Source organism: Ursus maritimus, unplaced genomic scaffold (genome assembly GCF_017311325.1).
Source record: "Ursus maritimus isolate PB19 unplaced genomic scaffold, ASM1731132v1 scaffold_15, whole genome shotgun sequence".
Taxonomy (NCBI): domain Eukaryota; kingdom Metazoa; phylum Chordata; class Mammalia; order Carnivora; family Ursidae; genus Ursus; species Ursus maritimus.
Genome location: NW_024423897.1, coordinates 38,637,527 through 38,659,990, shown reverse-complemented (window position 1 = coordinate 38,659,990; position 22,464 = coordinate 38,637,527). Strand labels below are relative to the sequence as shown.

Sequence of the window (22,464 nt, the reverse complement as noted above, 5' to 3'; positions counted from 1 at the left end):
TGGGCAATCTTTTGAAATGTTTAAACACAGTTAAACATGTTGCACTGAACTACTCTCTCATAAGGCTACAAGAAAAAAGTAAAATGATGTTCCGAACCTGGAACCACTTAGCGTGGCGTAGAGCAGCCAGAGCGTCAAGGCATTTTTGCCTGTCCAAGACGTCCGGTGGGTCTTTCACCATACCCGAGGTTACATCTAAAATGGATTGAATTGGCAAAATGCAGTGAGGAATGGGTGTTTGACCAGGTGAGCAAGACACTTCCTTAAAGTAGCATCAGTGTCACATGAGCCATTTGCGAGTTTACCAGCACTTTAATGTACCCAGAGTTATTTTCAGCAAATTTATATAATCCAATGTGAAAATCAAAAGGACAATTTAGACTCTTAAGAAATATAATAAATGATTCCTGCAAAAAATCAACCCTACCCACCAAAATAAAATCAAAAGGAAGGATTACTGGACACAGCGCACCAGCACAAAGACAAGACAAGAGGGAACACAAAAATCCACCTTAATAAATGAGAGTTCACGATAAACTATTAAGTTTGTTCAGTATTCTAAACCATCAGAGGTTATTCTGGGGCTCATATAGCAAAGAACTAATAATAAATATGGAATGATCAATACAGTAATAATCATGGAAAAAAACGGAGAGCGAAAAATAGACATTTCTAAGAGGTCAATGCTTTCTCTTCTACAAGGAAATTTTAGCTTAAGGGAATATGAAATGCTCTTTTAAAAAGTTCCCATGAAGTATTCCAAAGAATAATTGGAGAGAAATAATGGGTACAGTGGAAAAGGGCAACAGGAAGTACCATGGTTAAATAGGAAAGTACAGAAAAAGAAGAGATGTAGTAAGAACTCTTTGATGATAAATAATATGTATGGTCTAAAATTATAATACCTGATTTTAAATCAGATTATTGTATTAAAACATAAAGGAGCTATCTAAAAATTTGAGAAAATCTGAACCTAAACTAGGACAAGAAGTTAATTTTAATTCATGTTAGACAGATTCATGATTGGCCAGCTATATGTTCATCTAAACATATCTGCAAAGTGTGTATAAAAATAACAGCATATTTGCCAAACTATTCAAAACAGCAACTAAGTCAATCTAATTCATAGCTCTTAATGATTTTAATAGTAGAAATATTTTCTAAATACAGCATAATTACATACCAGATGAGTAATCTATTGAATTTAACAGTCTTCTGGCTAAAGTGACCAAAATTATGGGGTACTTAAGATGTAATTGTAAATCACTGAGGGTACCAAATGAGAGTGAGGGACAAAAGAAATATATGACAAAAGAAGTTAAAGATGATTTTAAAAGTATTACTGCTGCTTTTGGCAAGTTATTTAACTGTATATATTTTGTATGAGCATTTAATTATCTTAAAAGACACTTCTCCTTATTTTGAGTAGATAACACATAAAGCATATTCTAAAAATGATAAAGAAATTTATCCACTTGGGCTTTCTATTCTTAGTTCTTGCTCCTCAAATAAATCAGATGATACAGATTTTTCAAGAAGACATGTTAGACGGGCAATTTATAGATAATCAAAGAATACTGTGCAGCATTCTGAGAATTAACACTGAAAGAATTTGGGTACTAAAAAGAAACTATCAAGACAAAAAATATCAGTGATTTTTAGTGGACACTCTCAAAACCTGAAAGACCTACTACTAAAATCAGAAACACACTGACCACAAGAGATGGGGCTCTTCTGAGATAAGGAAAGGGAATACAGGAAAGCACAGCTAACTAAGGAAATAAAAAAGAAAGAAAAAAGTGAAACAAAAAACCACTCCTCAAAGCAGAATTACAGAACTGAAGGACCCTCTTTCTGTATCCCTCATTTACATTACTTGCTAAAGCTAGAATGCAAATAGGTGACAATGTGCAATCTCTTTCTAAAAAAGTTTCTGCATTTCTAATGTTATTTTCACGATGTTGTAATTTCCTTCAATATGTAAGAAAAATTTTTTGCACACAAGCATTTATAACTTTGAAAATTTTAATTAATGAAACAATTTCAAAGATGCCAAGACACCTATTGCAATTTAAAAACAAATTAAGAGCTGTAAGTAGAAAGTTTCTGTTAAATTTAGAGTGTGGATTTTTGCACCCATTTTGTATTTCAAGTGGATTAACCCCTTAGGTATATTGTACTAAAAACAAAAAAATCATACTTGTTGCTTAATATCCAGTTAACAAAACAAAAATCATTTAATTTATTAAAAAAAAAAAAGAGCAAATTCTTACCCTACATAAATGTATTTCATAAATTTTAAGGGGTTAATCACCAGTTAGAAGACATGCTGTGTCCACACTATTTTATGATTAAAAGTTAATGGGAATATATTAATTTAAATTAACATGGTTATATAAAATATATAATCCACCCACAACCATTTAAAAACTAGTGTGAACACTGCTCAAATCTAGAATAGACAAAGACAAAACAAACAAAACAGCCACACAAAGGACAATAAATGCCAGACTCTGCATCCAAAATCCCTCCTTAATCAAATGGCAGGTGTGACACTGAGCTTTTGAAAACCTTGGTCAAAAATCCTTCCGATGTCTTGGCAGCAACCCCTGACAGGAATCAATCCCCTCTGCTAGAAGGCTTTGGACCGGGCCTGATAAGCTACAGGTGGAAAAAAACACACACATACTTGACTTGCTGCAGAAAAGACTCTGTAGCAAGGGTTAGAGCATTTCGAACATTTCAAGCTTCAAGTCAATTAACTGTTAACTTAGTGTTTAACTGTCAAACACAGTACCATAAAATAGATCTGTCATGCGTTTAACAGTTATTTGGGCAATTTAATAATTTCTTTTAAATAATTGAAAAATAATTTTTGGTATTAAACAGAACCATTAAAGAGCTACCACACTGTGCAAGTCTCAAGTCTCAAGATTTATAATTGTTCTTCCGGCAAAGCCTTCCTTACCCCCTGTACTAACTCCCCAAAGCAAGCTATAGGCTTTAAGTGATTTTAAGACACAGAGCATTGGGAGCTGCAGTGAGAGAGAATACATACCGTTATTCTGCAGCAAGAAAGAAGCAATCTTCATAATGAAGCTAAAGACATAGTTTACTGCAGTTATCTGCAGCAAGGAACACTCTATCAATGTTTCTACACTTTTTTGCACATCCAACTTTTCAGCTCAGTGTCTTGAAGTAAAATCTTCCAATTTTGGACTGATCACTTCTCTCACCAGAGTATTTATGAAATCCAAAACAGTAATTCTAACTCAAGTCTGGGTCAGACAAAAGTATAATTTTGTTTCCTTTAAAAGGGATAGGTTATCAAAGACTCTACTACAAAGGAGATATGAACTTTAGACTTTTGCAACATAAAAAAATAACTCGATATTGCATAAATTCAACTAAGGCTAAATATAATTGGATAAAATATGCTCTGAAATAGTTAAATGGTTATATGAGTATAATTTCATCCTAAGTACAACAACTTTTATTTATATATTAGAAGATTTCTTTTTCAAATCCTAAGGGTCATATATTGCATATGAATTGACCAGACTGACTCAGGAACTATTTTTCCAGCAATATCCACAGTCAGACCTTGAGTGGAAACTCATGTTCATATAAAAGATCCTTTACACAAAACCCATTCATTTTTAAGATGCAAAGCTTATACAATATACAAGTCCTGATATGGTGTATATATGAAGTATGTAAGATCAGACATGTCTCCCAATGACCACATTTTAAATAAAGTGTTCTCTTGCTGGGTCGTGGAAAGCCCAGTGCCTTAAAAAAAAATTGCTTTGCTGTAAGAAAACAAATTTAAAGGGACAGTAAGAGCCTACTGATGCTATTTTAGACAATTTTAGTATTGAATATACAGTATTCTTTTCTCCTCTATCTGTATCACAAAGAAGTATTAGTGTAGACTATATAACTCCATACTCAACAAGTTAAGATGTACAAAAACAACATGAAAGGAAACAAAGTAAATTTTATCTGACCCATAAAACAACAGAACCAACATAAGGCAGACACTGACCATGCTTTTTGGCTTAAAAGCTTTTGAAGCTTTGAAAATGTTACAGAACAGTCCCTAAAGCAACATTGCTGGCACCAGCAGGATTTCATGTTCTACAATTGTAAAGTAAGTTTAAAAACCCTGTAGGTACTATAACTTACTAACTACACCTACACCATTTATTTTTCAATATCTCTAGTATAATAATATTGGGTTCAAATGCCCAAATCTACGTGCATTAGGATGCTCTGCATTTATGAAAACTCTCCAAACCAAAGAGCAACCTCAGAGAACTAGAAATATTTACCTCAGGACAAGCCAAATCCATGATTACACATGTAACAATGCCTCTTAAAATGTAAGTATTACGAGTATATAACCAATTTTATTTGAAACTCTCTTGTCTTTTTTGTAAGACAAGGCAAGAACAAGAACTTGTTAACAGAAGTTAAATTTGTGGCCCCTTACTACCAACATTTAATTGTTTTCATGTGTCTACTACATCAGCAAGAATAATTTTGAACTTTTTTTTTCCAGAAATCTGAGGTTAGCAAGAAAAGAAAAAAATCAAGAAAGTCAATAATACCATGAGTGTTTTATATGAAAGTACATTACTAAAAAGAGCATTTACTTTCTGGGAAATGATCTTAAGCAAACTGGTTGCTACGTAAGTCAAAACTATCAAATTCATATGTAATGCCAGCATGTTGCCTTCTAGGGCTAAATGCCATCTTAAAGAGTAGGTAAATGAAAAAAAAAAGTTAATAGAAAAGTATAATGTTTAATGGCTTTCCAACCTCCTTCCCTCATGTTCTCTTCTCGAATAATTGGAGATGTCAGGGTGATAGTGACTTGCATTTTGGGTTCCACACATGAATTCAAAATTATTGCCGCTTCAGACATAGCACATTTTATATCATACTTCTCAGGACTTATAACCTATGTAATGAAGAGTACAAAAAATTATTTGGACTTTTACATTATCAGACAAAGCAGTTTCATTATGGCTCTTCCATTTTCTCACTACCAAAAGCATTTTGTAAGGAGTAGATAATATACTACTCCTCCAAGAAGCCTTACAATAATGCAAAGATCATAAATCTCTTACCATACCTTCCTTTTAGAATTCTTTGTTAAGCTAATATTTACCATTATTTGTATCAGAAGAGTTATTTATATATGTCCCTCTTAGATTATAAATTCTTGGCTAAAGAAACACTGCTATATTTGCTACTGTACCTTTCAAATAGCATCTGGGTAGTTAAGTTCTCGTACATTTGCAGAATTTGAATGAAACTAAATGACAGCTGAATTCAACCACTCCCACTGTACACTGTGAAATCAACAGATCTATATTTCATAATCAGAGAGCAAAAAGTCTTGATTAACATCCAGAAAAACCAAGATTCACTATAATTTGATAGATATAGATAATACGCCTCAGTTTCTATGAATGATTACAGAAATTACATTGAGTGTTTATAGTATAGTATGTAAGTTCAAATTCCAGCTGTAACGTTACTAGCGTCCTGAGGATGGGCAAACTATTTAACTTCCCTATCCTGTTTCTGTAAAAAACCTACAGAACTAAACGAATTAACTATATAAGGCCCTTAAAACAGAGCCTGGTTGGGGTACCTGGCTGGCTCAGTCAATTAAGTGTCTGACTTTGGTGCAAGTCATGATCTGGGGGTTCTGGCACTGAGCCCCATGTTGGGGCTTGTGCTCAGTGGGGAGTCTGCTTGAGATTCTCTCTCTTCCTCCCCCTCTGCCCCTCCCCCAGCTCATGTGCTCTCTCTCTCAAATAAATAAAATCTTAAAAAAACAAAAAACAAAAAAACAGTGCCTGGTACATACTAATTACTAGATAAACATCAACTATGACGATGATGAAGAATTAATTCTACTTTTTTTATTCACTTGTAAGTATAGTCTGATTTGGAAAGGGTATTTTGTTTTTAGTCTAACTGCTTGATTATTTCCTTAGGATTTATTTCCTGCTTTGTAGTTTTACTAAGCATTACAATTAAGAGCAAGATATTTCTAGCAAATTACATAATTCTCTCAAGGTCCTCAAACCTTTCCTCTCTTACCACCTCACACCCCATTACCCTAGCAGCCTCAACAGATAGATAAGAAGCAGACACACAATGCCAATTCTGTTGGCTTGTAGTACTTAAAAGACTCATCCACAATAAGAAACTTCGTATCTGGAACAATGGTAACATAAAGCAAACAACAGTAAGTGTCAGAGTTGTCAGAGCTTAAGTTCAACACTGTGCTTCACTACCCCTTTTGTCACCAGTTGCACTGCGGTGGTCAGGTACTATTTATTCTGACTCATTGCTGTAGAAAACACATTACCAATCAACTGTCAATCCTTGGATTTAGAATACCTAATTAAACTGCAAGGTTTTAAAATAAATTATATACATTAAATTATTCAAGGAATATTTTTTTAAAAAAGATTTATTTTATTTAGAGAGAGAGGGGGAGGAAGAACTTGTGGGTGAGTAAAACGGGGGGGTAGGGTGGGGTGGGAGGGAGAAGGAGAGGGAGAAAGTCTTAAATAGATTCTGAGCTGAGGGCCAAGCCCAATGTGGGGCTTGATCTCATGACCCAAGCCAAAACCAAGAGCTGGATGTTTAACTGACTGCACTACCCAGGCGTCCCAAGGAATATTTACTTTAAATCCCAATCTGAGGGATGCCTGCGCAGCTCAGTTGGTTAGCGCCTGCCTTTGGGTCAGGTTATGATCCTAGGTCCTGGGACAGAGCCCCACATCGGGCTCCTTGCTCAGCCGGTGCTTCTCCCTCTGTCTGCTTTGCCTGCTGCTCCTCCTGTGTTCTCTCTCTCTGACAAATAAATAAATAAAATCTTAAAAAAAAAAAACAAAAAACAACCCAATCTGAGATTCTGACAAACTAATGTATAAAATTTCTTAGAGTTCAAACTTGAAGTTTGCTTTTGTAAGACCAAAAGGGGATATTCTACTAATTGTGCATTACCATGATTTGCTGGAGACAGAATTCCTATCATTATAAACAAAGAAGAACAAAACAAAACAAAAATCACAATAAAACCAGGGAAATTCAAATTGGAAAGACTATTTCTTACTATATTTTATTAAAAACATGTATTCAACTAAATAGACAAGAAGCTCACAGATTTAAAATATTTAAGCTTGCTACCCAGGGGCTTTGTTTTGAACAAAAAAAAAGAAAAGAAAGAAAAACCATTTTCTGTCAACTGCCTTCAAATCTTGGGGAAAAAAACAGGAGGACATGTGCTACAATTTTACATTTTTAAATAAATTAGCAAGATGGCTTCATGTCAAATACAAGCACTATAAAACCTAAAAAGACAAAGTAAAAAATAGTCCTACCAATTTGCACAACGAAGCAAAAAAAACCCTCAACATGGAAAGTCAAGCCAAAAATTTAAAGGCTGGCTTAGATTTAGGCTGAAGCACAGTTAGTCCTGCCAAAAACTTCTGAACGAGACAAGGGGTAAAAATGAACATTTCCATAATACTTACAGCAAGCTGTTTGGGTAGGTTTTCTGCAATACGGCTTAATAATGTCTTTGAAGGTTTCTCGGAGCACAGCAAAACAAGGTTGACATTTCTATCTCCTCGGAGAAGTAATCCTTTTGCCAATACTCCTACTCGTAAAACTCCTTTTAAAGCTCTGCAGTGAAATCAAATTATATTATGACATTTCTCTTCTAAACCAGATCCATGATAATCTCTAAATATATAATAGTAAGTTAAATAATTTTTATACTATTCAAAGTTTCATCAACTACAGTTTAAAAATATTTAATATTTTTAAGAAGTATCCTTCATTTAGATAAGAAATATGGATAAATAAGTCAAGAACTAAGTTCTCACAGGGACAGTTTCAAAGAATATTAACATTTCTGCATCTCATTTTACAAATCAGAATAAGTGTCATGGTTCTTTTTTTTTTTTTTTAAACTCATGACCCTGAGATTGAGACCTGAGCTTTGATCAAGAATTGGATGCTTAGGGGTGCCTGGGTGGCTCAGTTGTTAAGCGTCTGCCTTTGGCTCAGGGCGTGATCCTACGGTCCTGGAATCGGGCCCCATATCAGGCTCCCTGCTCCGCTGGGAGCCTGCTTCTTCCTCTCCCACTCCCCCTGCTTGTGTTCCCTCTCTCGCTGGCTGTCTCTCTCTGTCAAATAAATAAATAAATAAATAAATAAATCTTAAAAAAAAAAAAAAAAAAAAAGGAAAAAAAAAAAAAAAAAGAATTGGATGCTTAACTGACTGAGCCACCCAGGCGTCCCAAGAGTCATGCTTAATATAAAAATATTTCCAAATGGTAAAAGGAAAATGAGAAGTTATAGGCCACAATGCAAAACGTGATACGAAAGAGGTTTCTGGGGATGCCCGAGAGGCTCAGTTGGTTAAGTAACTCTTGATCTCAGCGTTATCAGTTCAAGCCCCATGTTGGGCTCCACAGTTGGCCTGGCGCCTACTTAAAAAAAAAAAAAAAAAGATGTTTCCAAAGCTTAAGGTTCTTCATGCTCTATGGTCAATGAATTAAGGAAACAAGATGCTAAAAAGGACTGAACATGGGACAGATATAAGAAACAAAAACTGCAGAGTAGTTGAATGCAATTACAAAGGCTACTTTGAAAAAAGACTCAAAAGTTTTATAAATTAAAATAAAATTAGTAAAATCACAAGGATGGAGATTTTAAGGAGCTGTATTTCTCATTTTAGCAAAAAGCAGCTAAATACATTAAATATTTACCCAAACAAGATAGACATGTACACTCACAACAGAGAGTTTTAGTCTTTATAACTTTAATTTCAAGTATAAGAAGTCCACGGAAGGAAAAACAAAAATAAGCAAAGTAAATAACTCAGAAAACACACCTGTCTTTACCTCCCTCTTTCTTATCATCTCCCTCTTTGCTCTTGCTCTTCTCATGTTCAGACAAACTGTCTGAAACAAGTTTTAAAGCACGTTCAGTGATAGAAACAATTTTCTGAACTGCCTGTAATTCCTCCTCAGTTGGATAAATGGTTGCGTGTTTTGTCATTACATAACGGTCATCAGATGAGTCAGGACGACGTAAGGGCTAGAGAAAAAAAGTTATTTCATTTAAAAAGTGTTTACTGGGCAAAAGTAAACTTATTTTTCAACTATACATATATTTGTCATATCTTTTTAATAATAAAGTCAACTATGCAAAACGTCCATTTAAAATTATCTTCCCTTTCCCTACTTCAGTAAAAACAAAACTGCAAACTTGGGAAAGTTACACTACCAAGAATCTGATGCTTGTATATGTATGCTTATCTCTGAATGTATACACGCTTTGCCTGAACACCACACCTAAGGTTATGAAAATACTTTTTACTCAACTTTAAAGACCAATGATTGTTAAACTTTTTTTGGCTTTGTTAAAACAGGTCTTACAAATGCTTGTTCTGTGTAAAGACAAATGAGAAAGACAATAAGTTAAAGAGGAGGAATTTCTTCGAAACACTCTCTGGAAAACAGAACAAACAAACAAAAAATCCTCTAGTTTTGTAGTCTGAACTTCTATGAAATGTTCCTCATAAGCTGGTGTCTCTTCTTTTACACAGCTTCTATGGAACACAAACCCTCGTGATGCGTATCTTTCCTACAGTTTTCGTAGTACACCACCTGTGACGCTCAAGTTGAGCCATATAAATACCCCCTTCACCTGCACTCAATTCAGAAGCAGTAGCAAGTTTTAGACGGTCAGGATTTGAAGAAGGAAAAAAGATTCTCAACAACAGATAATGGGAAGATAATAATGTTGAAGGCAAAGCAGGTGCCTTCAAAATTGGTTGTTCATGCAAATGTCAAGAAAAACAAAGGAAAGAAAATCTCTAATGTTAAAGAACACTTGACAGAACAAAAGCTCTGCTCCTGCTTAGTTTATACTGAAAGTAAGAAAAGTTCATGGAAACTCTATGAAGTCCTTATACATAAAGACATGAGTTAGGAAGCTATAATAAAAGGAGGGAAAATTCTAAATTAGATGAAAAACTTACACTGAGATTATGAGACTACTAAATCTAGCCCCACCCAAACTGTTATCTTCTAATGCTCAACCAATCATACACTTTCACTCCTATGTAAATTAAGTGGACACTCACTGCAGGCCCCTGGGGCTGAGGAGGCATGCCTGGTCGGACTCCCAGGAGACCTAATGGGCCTGGGGGACCATGAGGATAGCCTCCATCAGGCATTCGGCGGCGATCATCCCAATGGTGTTGTTCTTCCTCCATTCTTCTCCAGTACATGTCCTCTTCATAACGTCTGAAAACAGAGAATGATATCACAAGCCTTTAAGAAAAATAACCACCCAAGAACTTAAATCAATAATGACAAAAAAATGCAATTAAAAAAACTGTCCCAAATCAGCTTAGCTAACACCTTTTTTATTCCCAGTGTATCTAATATCCCTTATTTGCTTTCATCTACAAGTAAATGGATGCGAATATAACAGAAAAGAGGTGAGAAAACAGAAAAGCAACACAAAATTTCATAGCCTGATGTCAAAGCCAAAGGAACAAACACCAGAAACCTGAGTTCCTTTCAGTCTCTCCCTCTTTAAGATAAAGATTGTAAACTTAAATGCCTACCTAGAGTGGCCAGACCAATAACATGTATGAATGAAAGACCCGAAGCACACATTCAGGAATTTTCTTCCTGTCTCCAAAGAAATGTGCCATTTTCTCCTTAGAGAGAATTAAGACTAATTTTAATTTCCCCATTTATGATACAGGCATACACACATTTGTCTACTATGAGGAAAAACAGTGCAAGACAGTGATAAATGGCAACTCAAATTCTGTCTCATTTTTGGGGACATATTAAGGGTGGAGAGGACTATGGTCAAGTAGAAAGCACATGTTTGTTAACTAACTAGAATTTAAATAACAATTTGAAGGGGGAAAAAAAGAAAGTACATGTTCTAGCTAGAGAGAACAGCTGCTGCTCAGCCCCAATTAATTACTACCATAAGGGAATACAGGTTTGCAATCCTAAGATCATCAGGATTTTAATGTTTTTCAAATCTTTAATGTTGGTTCAGATTAAAAATGCCATGTACATCAAATGAAACATCCATGGGCTGAATTGGACTGTGGGTAGCTATTTATAACCTCTGCTTTAATGGCCATTTTCAGAATCTAATTTCTTTTTTAGTACCTTACTCACTCTCACTTCTGTCTTTACTTTTATCTTCAAACTAGGATACTGATAACTCCCAAGGGAAATCATGTCTCTAAAGTTAATCTTGATAGCAATAAGGTTTTACCAAACAAATCTGTGTAATATAAAACATAAGAAAAAAGCATGCTTCTCCAAAAACGAAACAAACAAACCCAGGTATGATTCTCAAGTAGCTCTGCAGAAACTACCAACTTCCTCAGTTTGGGAGTAAGTAGTGCTTTTTTGGGTCATCCAACTTATAAGTAGTATAGAAACATATTTCTCTGTTATTTAGGCCTTGAGAGAAAATGATTAATAACAGGTTGAAAGCTCTGGAAAACTACATTCATTCCAGTTTTGAATAGTTTGTTATTACTGAACACAAACCTTTAAGTTGTGTAAGTGCAGAGATTTTTATCCATTGCTTACCAATTCATACTCAGTGCCTAACACACTATATACAATTTCCTAGCACATCGTAAGTGCTTAATATTTGATATATCAGCAAAAGAGGAAGAGTTCCATAATCTTAAGTATACAGAGTTTCAAATGCATTACAAAGGCAGATTATTCATAAAAAATGAGACTGATATATTTAAACATATTAAAAAAATAAAAATCAGGGGTGCCTTGGTGGCTCAGTCATTAAGCGTCTACATTCGGCTCAGGTCATAATCCCAGGGTCCTGGGATCAAGCCCCGCGTTGGGCTCCCTGCTCAGCGGGAAGCCTGCTTCTCCCTCTCCCACTCCCCCTGCTTGGGTTCCCTCTCTTGCTGTGTCTGTCAAATAAATAAAAATCTTAAAAATAAAATAAAAAAATAAAAATCAATACATAACAGCAAAAAATATCTCAAGATAGCACATTAATGATATGTTAATAGCTACAATATAGTGTCTACAAAACAAAAGGTAAGTAAAAAAAATTAAAAATGAATAAGGAATTTACTACAGAAGAAATGTAAACGGTCAAAAACATGAAATAAAATTCACTTTATGAAATAAAAAGTGGTTGACAAGGATGTGGAGAAAAAGGGACCCTTGTATGCTGTTGGTGGTTATGTACACTGGTGCAACCACTGCAGAAAACATTACAAATGGAAATACTTTATGATCCAATAATTCAACTACTATGTTAACTACCCAAAGAAAATGAAAACACTAATTTGAGAAGATATATGCGCCCCTACATTTACTGCAGCATTATTCACAATAGCCAAGATATGGAAGCAACCTAAGTGTCCATCGATACACAAACAGAAAAGATGTGGACAGACACACACAGGAATATTCACACAGGAATATTATGCAGCCATAAAAAGGATAAAATCGTGCCATTTGCAACAACATGGATGGACCTAGAAGGTATTATACTAAGTGAAATAAGACTGAGAAAGACAAATATATGATTTCATTCATATGTGGAATCTAAAAAAACAAATGAATAAACAAACAAAAAGCAAAATCAGACCTATAAATATAGAGAACTGATGTTTGCTACAGGGGAGAGGTGTGAGGGGGACGGGCAAAATCGGTGAAGGGGAATGGAAGACACAGGCTTCCAGTTATGAAATGAGTAAGTCACAGGAATAAAAGGCACAGCATAAGGAACATAGTCAATGATACTGTTAACAGTGTTGTCTGGGGGCAGATGGAAGCTACACTTGTGATAAACACAGCATGAAGTATAAACTTATTGAATCAGTATGCTGTACACCTAAAACTAATGTAGTACTGCATGTCAACTATACTCAGAAAAAGGTGTTGAAAATTTGCCAGTAATATAATTACAATTCAAACTGAACTGAAACAAATTTGAAAAGATTCTCCCCTTCTACCCCCAAATTTCAAATTTGAAAACAAAAAACCACCACCCAAAAAAGGATTTCATATTTCTCTCTCTCATTGGCAGAGACTTTAATGTTATAGCAGCAATTTCTGAAGTATGGCCCAAGGACTCCAGATGGTCCCTGAGGCCCTGTCAGGGGATCCATGTCTTAATATTAAGACACCATCTACCTTTTCCATTCTCATTCTCTCTTGAATGTATAGTGGAGTTATCCAGAGGCAAAATGTGGTACTGCAAAACAAACTGAACACAGAAGCACATACGAGAATCATGCTGCCCTCTCGTAAGCAAAACATTAAAGAGATTTGCAAAAATGTAAAACAGTATCATTCCCACTATTCTGGTGAAGAAATAGTTATTTTATAATTAATTTTCACCATGTTGTATTTATTAAATACATGCAACGTAATAGAGTCAATATGTTTATATTTTAACAAATATAGTTCAAATGTCAATTTTAAATGAACTCATAAATATTAAACTTCCCAGTCTTAATTTTTAATACAGTGAAATCTTCATAGCTATAACCCACATAAACAAAAGCTCTTTGGAATCTTCAATAATTACTGAGTATAAAGGGTCCTGAAACCAAAATGTCTGAAAACCACTGAAGTTACAGTATTCAGTATAGGCAGAAGTATGGGTCTCCTTCAAATAAATATTTCCATTTCTGGAAATATTATTATTAGCAACTAATCATGATTTATGCAATAATACAGTCTCAAGAATGGTCAATGTAATAATTATGTTACAGAAACACTGGAAACACAACCTAAGTATCTAATAATATGGGACAAGTTATAAAGAAAATTACACATCTATACAAGAGAATACTACGCTGTCATGAAAAATAATCCTAGCTTAATTTTTAAGTTGACATATAAATGAAAAAAGTGAATTATAAAATGTGTACAGGGGCACCTGGGTGGCTCAGTTGCTTAAGCATCTGCCTTCGGCTCAGGTCAAGATCCCAGGTCCTGGGATTGAGCCCCTCATCAGACAGGGAGCCTATTTCTACCACTCCCACTCCCCCTGCTTGTGCTCTGTCAAATAAATAAAAAAATCTTAAAAAGAAATGTGTACATTATGCTTCTGTTCTTATTTTTTGAAATTCCATATATATATTTATATATATATTTAAGATTTTATTCATTGGACACAGAGAGAGAGAGCATGTGCACACAAGCAGGGGGAGTGGGAGAAGAAGAAGCAGGCTCCCCATAGAGCAGAGAGCTCAATGTGGGGCTTGATCCCAGGACTCTGGGATCATGACCGGAGCTGAAGGCAGACATTTAACTGAATGAGCCACCCAGGTGCCCTTGAAATTATATTTTAAAACTTGAATACTCCACAGCAGTATTTCATGATAGCCCAAAAGTGGAAACAACACAAATGTCCATCAACTGATAAATGAACAATGTTACACATTTGTATGATGGACTATTATTCAGCCATGAAACAAAGTACTGATGATACATGCTAAAACACCCATGAACCTTGAAAACATGCTAAGTGAAAGTAGGCAGACAAAAAAGACCACAGATCATGATTCCATTTATATGAAATCTCCAGAGTAAGTCTAAAGATTTATTTATTTGAGAGACAGAGAAAGAGAGCACACAGAGGAAGAGGGAGAAGCAGATTCCCCCCAAGCAGGGAGCCTGACGTAGGGCTTAATCCCAGGACCCTAGAATCATTACCTGAGCCGAAGACAGATGCTTAACCAACTGAGCAACGCAGGTGCCCCCAGGGTATGTCTGTAGACCGAAAGTATATTGTGGTTGCCTAGGCGTAGATGTAGGGGTTGGGGGGAAATAGGTAGTGACTGCCAATGGGTTTGTGGTTTCTTTTGGGGGTGACAAAAATGGTTCTAAAATTGACTGTGGTGATGGCTGTACAATTCTGTGAATACTACTTAAAAACCATTGAACTATACCATTTAAAGTAACCTCTACACCCAATGTGGGGCTTCAGTCTATGACCGTGAAATCAAGAGTCACATGCTGTACTGACTGAGCCACTGAGTGACCCTGAATTGTATCATTTAAGGATATGTACGGGTGCCTGGCTGGCTCTGTTGGATAAGCATCTGACTCTTGATTCTGGCTCAGGTCATGATCTCAGGGTTGTGAGATCAAGCCCCACATCAGGCTCCACTGGGCACGGGGCCTACTTAAGACTGTCTCCCAGGGACGCCTGGGTGGCTCAGTCGTTAAGCGTCTGCCTTCGGCTCAGGGAGTGATCCCAGAATCCTGGGATCGAGCCCTGCATTGGGCTCCTCTGCTGGGAGCCTGCTTCTTCCTCTTCCTCTCCCACTCCGCCTGCTTGTGTTCCCTCTCGCTGGCTGCCTCTCTGTGAAATAAAGTCTTAAAAAAAAAAAAAAAAAAAAAAAAAGACTCTCTCTCCCCCTTTTATGCCCCTCCACTTGTGCACACTCACTCTCTCTCTTAAAAAAAAAAAAAAAGAAAGAAAAAAGATGTCAGTTATATCAATAAAACCAAATGTTAATATATCTCTAGAGGATAGGTTTTCTCCTTTCCCCTTCCCTATAAGCCTCTAAAGCTTTTATAATAGACGTTTCTTTTTAAAAAGTACACGTTAGGGGCACCTGGGTGGCTCAATCCGTTAAGTGTCTGCCTTCACCTCAGGTCATGATCCCAGGGTCCTGGGATCAAACCTCATATCAGGCTTCATGCTCAGCGGGGAGTCTGCTTCTCCCTCTCCCCCCCCCCCCCGCTCATGTTCTCTCTCAAGTAAATAAATAAAATCTTAAAAACAAAACAAATTCCACACATTATTGTCTAGAATCTACCAAATCTTATACTCCGGATATTTTTGTCATGTAACCAAAAATTTGGTTTTAAACTGAGGTGTTTACTTATAATATAATAAACTATTCTGGGGCACCTGGCTGGCTCAGTCAGTAAAGCAGGTGACCCTTGATCTTGGGTTTTTGAGTTCAAGCCCCACACTGGGTGTAGTAGTGTTTAAAACAAAACAAAAAAACCCAAAACTATCCATATATATAATTCAACTATTTCTTCATATATTTAACATATATAAGATACCACTTACACATAATTCCTAATAACAAGGCCACAGTCAAGTACTAGAATAGCCAATAACTTAATTTTAATGTATTTCTTTCCTGTACCTAGGATCTTCCTGAAAAGTGAAAATTAAAGTACATTAAATAAATCTGGATTGCTCTGAATGGGCGTCACATACTCAGAATAAGTTTTTTAGAAAGGCTGAACCACTTTCTATCATGCTACTAACAGTTAAAGATATTACCTCATTTCCATTCTCCAGCGTTCTTCCTCTTCTCGTCTTCGCCAATACTCTTCTTTCTGCATTTGCTTCCTCATTTTCTCTTCTTGAATCTTTCTGGCTCGAATACTGGGCTTTACTTCTACTTGCAAATCTGGATTTACTTTTTTCTGTTAACACAGACACTTAAAAATTAGCAGGCCCTCTAATAATCTACACATACTATTAAATCATACAACCCCCATTTTCTTTCATCATAGAGGCTTTCAGTTGCAAATTTTCTTATTGTAAGAGTAAGATCAGTAAAATAAGTTGTATTAGAGAAAAGATTCAGAATATTAATAAACATCCTTTTCCCCTCCCACCCCCCAAATTCTTAATTGTCAAAGTTTACGATGACATACATAGTATGTAAAAAGTACATAACTTAGTGTTAACCAATAGAAGAAATCCTTAGGGAACTAATGGATAGTTAATTTTCCTTTATTTGTTTATAAGTAGATGACCCTAAATGCCTGCCTATGGGGGTTAAAAAACAGACTATTTTAATTTTCACTACCTCTTTGTTTAGAAGGGAAAACATGAATCTAGTGCATTAGTCTAGGCTAATTAAAAACTTTTAAGTTTTTTTGTCTTTTTTTTAATTGGACAGAGACAGACACAGCGAGGGAGGGAACACCAGCAGGGGGAGTGGGAGAGGGAGAAGCAGGCTTCCCGCTGAGCAGGGAGCCCGATGCGGGGTTCAATCCCAGAACCCTGCGATTATGACCTGGGCTGAAGGCAGACACTTAATGACTGAGCCACCCAGGCGCCCCTAATTAAAAACTTTAAATAAGTAAATCATTTGGATTTAACATCTGAAGGGTTTTTAATGAAGAATTCATATTATAATTCATTTTAGTGGGAATTCTACCAAGACAAAGAAGGTAAATAAATGGAGACCTAATACTTCTTTCAAAGTACTTTATGTGAAGCAATTATCTATATATACACAATTACTTTATCCAAGCAATGTTACAGTCACTAAAAATGATGAAATATGGATACACTGTTCTTAACTAAGTATAACAAACTAATCAATTAAAAACCAAACATCTGAATCTAAGTGAGACATGACATGCTAATGTTAGAATGGAGTTCATGAACTGAGTTCTGTTTAGTGTTTTGTTTTTTATGGAGAATGTTCCAAGCTGTGTTAAAAAAATAAAAAATAAAAAAAAGACAGTTGAAAAATTTTTTAGTGGGGGAGGGGTAGAGGGAAAGAGACCCTTAAGCAGGCTCCATGCCTGACGTGGTGCTTATCCCACAACCCTGAGATCATGACCTGAGCTGAACTCAAGGGTCGAACATTTAACTGACTGAACCACCCTGACAGTTGAAATTTTACTCACTTTATACTGAAGTCTGTGTCTTCGCCCTTTTAAGTGCATCTCCTTAGCATTGGGATCGTTAAAACTGCACTCGCATAATTTACAGTGGAATCGAATTACTTTTCCCTCATCATTTCGTACCTTGACACGGGAAAAAAGAATTCAAGAATCATTAACAAAATATTATAGTTGAAGATTTCATTCACAGACCCTCACAGATTCTGTGATGAATAAATGTAAACAAATAGTTTGAAGTGGGGGAAAAATGAGACAGTTATCTGTAATTTTTTAAAACGATAATCTGGAGAAATGAACTAAATGTTAAAATTCTTAACTGCAGCATGCAAGATGTGTATTTGCATGTATTTGCTTTTGATATTAACTTTAATTTCAATACCTTTATCTATGTGTAAACATTTAGATTTAAATGCAATTGGGTAACAGTTCTCTAACAAATTCTCTAGTAAATAGTAAATACCGGCTACTGGCTAGGTACTGCTCTTGGAGATGGAAATAAGCTGATTAAAAACATTATTCTGGTATACGAGTTTCTACAAAGCTCAAGATTTTATACATGTAACTATGGAAAATCAATGTCAATTTTTTCTAAATGCACAACCACTTAGGAAGAGAAGTACAGGGTTATTAAGACATCTATAATGGATACTAGGTTCAAATTATTTGTGAAAGCTTTAAAGATTGGCTCTGAATGCAATTCTCTGAAGTTTTGGATTACTTAATTAACCAATACCATTAAATATTAAGGTGTCTTGGCTGTGTCCATTTCTTTAGATAACCACACCTTACTCTTAAGACCTGTAATTTTTAAATTGTGAACTACTTATAAACTATATAACCCAGTTTTCTATCTGGTAAACAAAGACAACATAATATGTAATTTTTCTTGACGGGAGTAAAAAACAAAGAAATATTTACCAAAAATCTATATGGTAGGCACTGTCTTAGGTACTTTATTTAATCTGATCTTCACAACTGTGGAAATATCCAACTTCTATAGATGTGACCACTGAAACTCAGAGAACTTATGCATGTTCTATGATACAGTGAAAGTAAAGAGTAGTGCTACACCACTCTATGCTGGGCTTTTTGCTAACAGCAAATATTTATCAGGCCCCTCCAATGTTCCCTCATTCCTCAATTTACTGAGTTTACCTGTAAAACAGGAAGATTTCTAACCACCCTGAGAAATCAAATAAACATAATCTGATAAATCAGCAACTCTAATTTACACATGAAACTACATGATTGTACAGAAAGAAATATTGGCTCTGTCATTCTTTTGTGGCTCACAATTTTTTTTTTTTTGCTCTTTATATTCAGGTTATTTGAAGGATACAAGAATGTCTACCAAACAGAAAACTACCTTATATCACAGTGATGGTATTGGTAGGAAAAAAGTTAAAAAAAAAATTATGACATCACTTAGGCAAGCTTAAAGAGCATGCTTTAAAAAAAAAAATTTATTTGGGGGGAGTGGCAGAGGGAGAGAATCTTCAAGTGGACTCCCTGCTGAGCATGGAGCCCACCACGGGGCTTGATCTCACACCTGTGATATTCCTTTATAAATAAATCTAATTTTACGCATAAAGCATTCCTGCAACAAAATGACACTTCTGGGGGGGAGTGGTGTGTGCAGAGCTCCCAGCATGGAGCCCGACATTGGGCTCGATCTCACAACCCTGAGACCATGACCTGAGCTCAAACCAAGAGTCGGACGTTTAACCGACTGAGCCACCCAGGCGCCCCCAAAGTGACACACTTCTTTCCTATACTAATCTCACAGTGATGGTATTCTCAAATCAGTACCTCCTCCACATAATCATGGCCCACTGGCTGCACATCACTCTGCAAAGCAGCAAGAGATGCAGGTGTGACTGGTTCTGACACAGTGTCTGGCTTTACTTCTGGAATCTGTACAGAGGTGACAGGAGTGCTTTTAACACATTCGGTTCCTTTTAAGTCTTCTGTTTTATTTCCTGTTGACTGCAGCTTATTCCCCCCTAGAAAAGCATAAAAGAATTATAGTAATTTTAATTTACTTTTTGTAAATTTATAATCTGATACAACAAAAATTTCAGATAAAGTTATTTTTTCACCATTAGTCCAACTCCTGCTTGACATACATCAGAATTTTGAAAAACACATCAACCATTTGGCCTTTTTATCCTGTTAATGAAGTACATTTTTCCCTTCTCCAGCACCCAAAGATACTCTCCGTCCCCACCATGACTCTCGTAACAGCAAGTACCTAAAAAGGTAGGGTCTAAACCCAAATCATGTTTGTATCCCTAGCTCCCTCCCAAGGAACTGGGCGATGTCCCAAGTCCTGGTAATATAAGAATAAGATACAGTAGCTGCTTCTGAGATGCCAACAATTTAAGGGAAGATACAAATAATTATAATACAATGTGGTAAGTGCACAGTAAGTAGGAACACAGTGTGGTGGGAACGGTTTTTAAAAAAAGAAGGGGGGGAGCCTCTACCCTCTAACAGGATCCAGTTAGCAAAGGCTTCACTAAGGTTGTGTCACTTGAGCTGGGCTTTGAAAGAAGAGTAACAAGTATGAACTTGGCCCAGCAGAAAGAAGAAGATGATGTCTAAATAGAATACCAGACACAAGAACACGAAGTTTAAAAGACTATGGTAAATTCAAGGAAGATATCAGCATCAATTACTATGCAGGCAGACATGATGACACATTCAGACTATGAAGGCCTCAGCTGGCATATAAGGAATACAGTTTTTCCTACATGCAAGAAGGCCACTGAAAATTTTTCAGCAGGAGACTAACACAATTTGACACGTATTTTAATGAAATGACTTTGATAAGCTTGAAGAAACTGGCCGTGATAAGAGACAAAGCCCTGAGGAAGAGACTTGGGAGACCTAAAAACAAGGCAAAAACTATGAAGAAAAACAGGAATTTTTTTTGTAGAAACACTGTAGTGACAAAAACAAAAGGACTATGTACATAACCGAAGGAGACAGTAAACAGGTAGAAATGTCAGTAAAATTTTCCATGTGAAAAAAGCAGCAATTTGACAAGATTATTTCATGACACTCTTGTGACAGAATGAGACACTGGTTGGCCAGAGAGCCATACAGATAATGACCAGGTAATTCCTACAATATAGCTCTAAAAGGTGGGAGGTTTTGAGTTTGCCCAAGAGATTTTGAAGTTATACACACTGGAATAAATGAGACCACTTGTAAATACGGGGTGAAGAGAGTGAGATGAGAACCAGAATCAGAATCTTAGGAGCATCACCATTTAAGGAATATGAAGGCAGGAAAACCAATAAGACACCTGAGAATGGGGTGGGTAGACATGAGAGAGACTTTACGCTTTAAGGTACAGCAGTCAACTGTGTCAAATGTTAGAGAGGTCAACAGGGTGAGACTGAAAACTGGTTACTGGATTTGGCAATTAGATCTTTGGTGATCTCTGAAAGTAGTTTCAGAAGAGTAGAGTGGAAACACTGGAACAGGCTGAGGAATGGATAAGAAGTACAGAAGTAGAGAAAGTAGAATTAGGCTGTAGCTTGAGAGGATTATAGTAATAAGAAAATGTCTGGTTTTTTATTTTTTGTTCTTTTATTTTTTTTTAAAGACTATGGAAGACACAGGTAAACCTATATGACCAAAAGGAAGAAGGAAGAAACCATTAGAAGACGGAGGACTGATTAAAAATTCAAGAGAAAAAAACAGATACATGATCAAGTAAGATCCCAGAGAAGAAGGGAGATGGGTACAAGAGCATAAAACAGAAGGGTTAGTCCTGTAATGGAGGAGAAACATCACTTTGACAGTTAGGAGAAAGAGAATCTTCAGTACTTGCCAACAAAGTTTATTTTGGGTGTAGATGTTTTCTTGGCAGCCATATTTGTAGGTACTGCTGATACTTTAGTGTTGGATGTGCTATTAAGAGACGAGTTTCCTGTAGTTGTAAGACCTTTCACTGAAGAAGTTGCAATTGATGAAGTATTCACAGTACAATTGCTTGCTGCAATGCTTGAGGGAGAGGCAGTCGGTTTTGAAGCAGACACAGCTGTTGAAGAAGTAGCTTGGCTAACGACATTTGGTTCTGTTGAAGGAATGGGTTTACCAAGTTTTGTGTGTAATTTAACCACCTACAAAATAAAAGCACATTTGTGAGGAAACTCAAAAAGCATGATTTTTAACTTTTTCTAAAAGAGTTTATTTTTGTTTTTAGAAATCAAGGAAATGGATATTTATTTTTTTATTACTTTAAATAAAAACCTTAAAAAATTATATATATGTACACACACACACACACTCTCTGCTTTAAACAACATAAACTAAACAAAATCCATCCCTTTTTTGATGATTCTGTGAATACCCTTGGTTGCTCTGAGCTGGCATGAAAGACTTTATAAAATGAAAATCTGAACTGTATTTTTCGTTGTTGTTATTTTTATTTATATATGTATATACACAAAACTCATTACTTTCAAAACAATCTCCGTGAAGCAGATTTCGATATTCCATTTACCATGAGGTGAGGAAAAAAAGGCAAAGAAAGATGAAATCAACTTGGCTACATACATATCAACCTAGACTTAAGCATGACAAGAGGAAAATAATCATACAACAAATTTCCAACTGGAAGAATAAACGATCTCGTTTAATTCAAAGAAAAAAGTCTCCAATCCTTCCCTCTTTAAGCAATGACTATTCGATGTTACCT

The 22,464-nt window shown here is 35.9% G+C and overlaps 1 protein-coding gene across 3 annotated transcripts in view; it reads right to left on the bottom strand.

The window, feature by feature from the left end:
• The window catches only part of ZFR (zinc finger RNA binding protein), an 81,474-nt gene that overhangs the window by 25,306 nt on the left and 33,704 nt on the right, over positions 1–22,464 (bottom strand). For 2 of the 3 annotated variants that reach the window (XM_040630513.1, XM_040630514.1), the window contains 9 exons: positions 21,595–21,886; positions 19,563–19,756; positions 17,757–17,876; positions 16,390–16,535; positions 10,190–10,352; positions 8,933–9,138; positions 7,566–7,716; positions 4,825–4,966; positions 98–195 (listed from right to left, as the gene is read on the bottom strand). In XM_040630513.1, coding sequence (XP_040486447.1) covers positions 98–195; positions 4,825–4,966; positions 7,566–7,716; positions 8,933–9,138; positions 10,190–10,352; positions 16,390–16,535; positions 17,757–17,876; positions 19,563–19,756; positions 21,595–21,886 — 1,512 coding nt within the window. The remainder of the gene's footprint in view (positions 1–97; positions 196–4,824; positions 4,967–7,565; positions 7,717–8,932; positions 9,139–10,189; positions 10,353–16,389; positions 16,536–17,756; positions 17,877–19,562; positions 19,757–21,594; positions 21,887–22,464) is intronic. The other variant, XM_040630515.1, reaches the window with a different exon arrangement.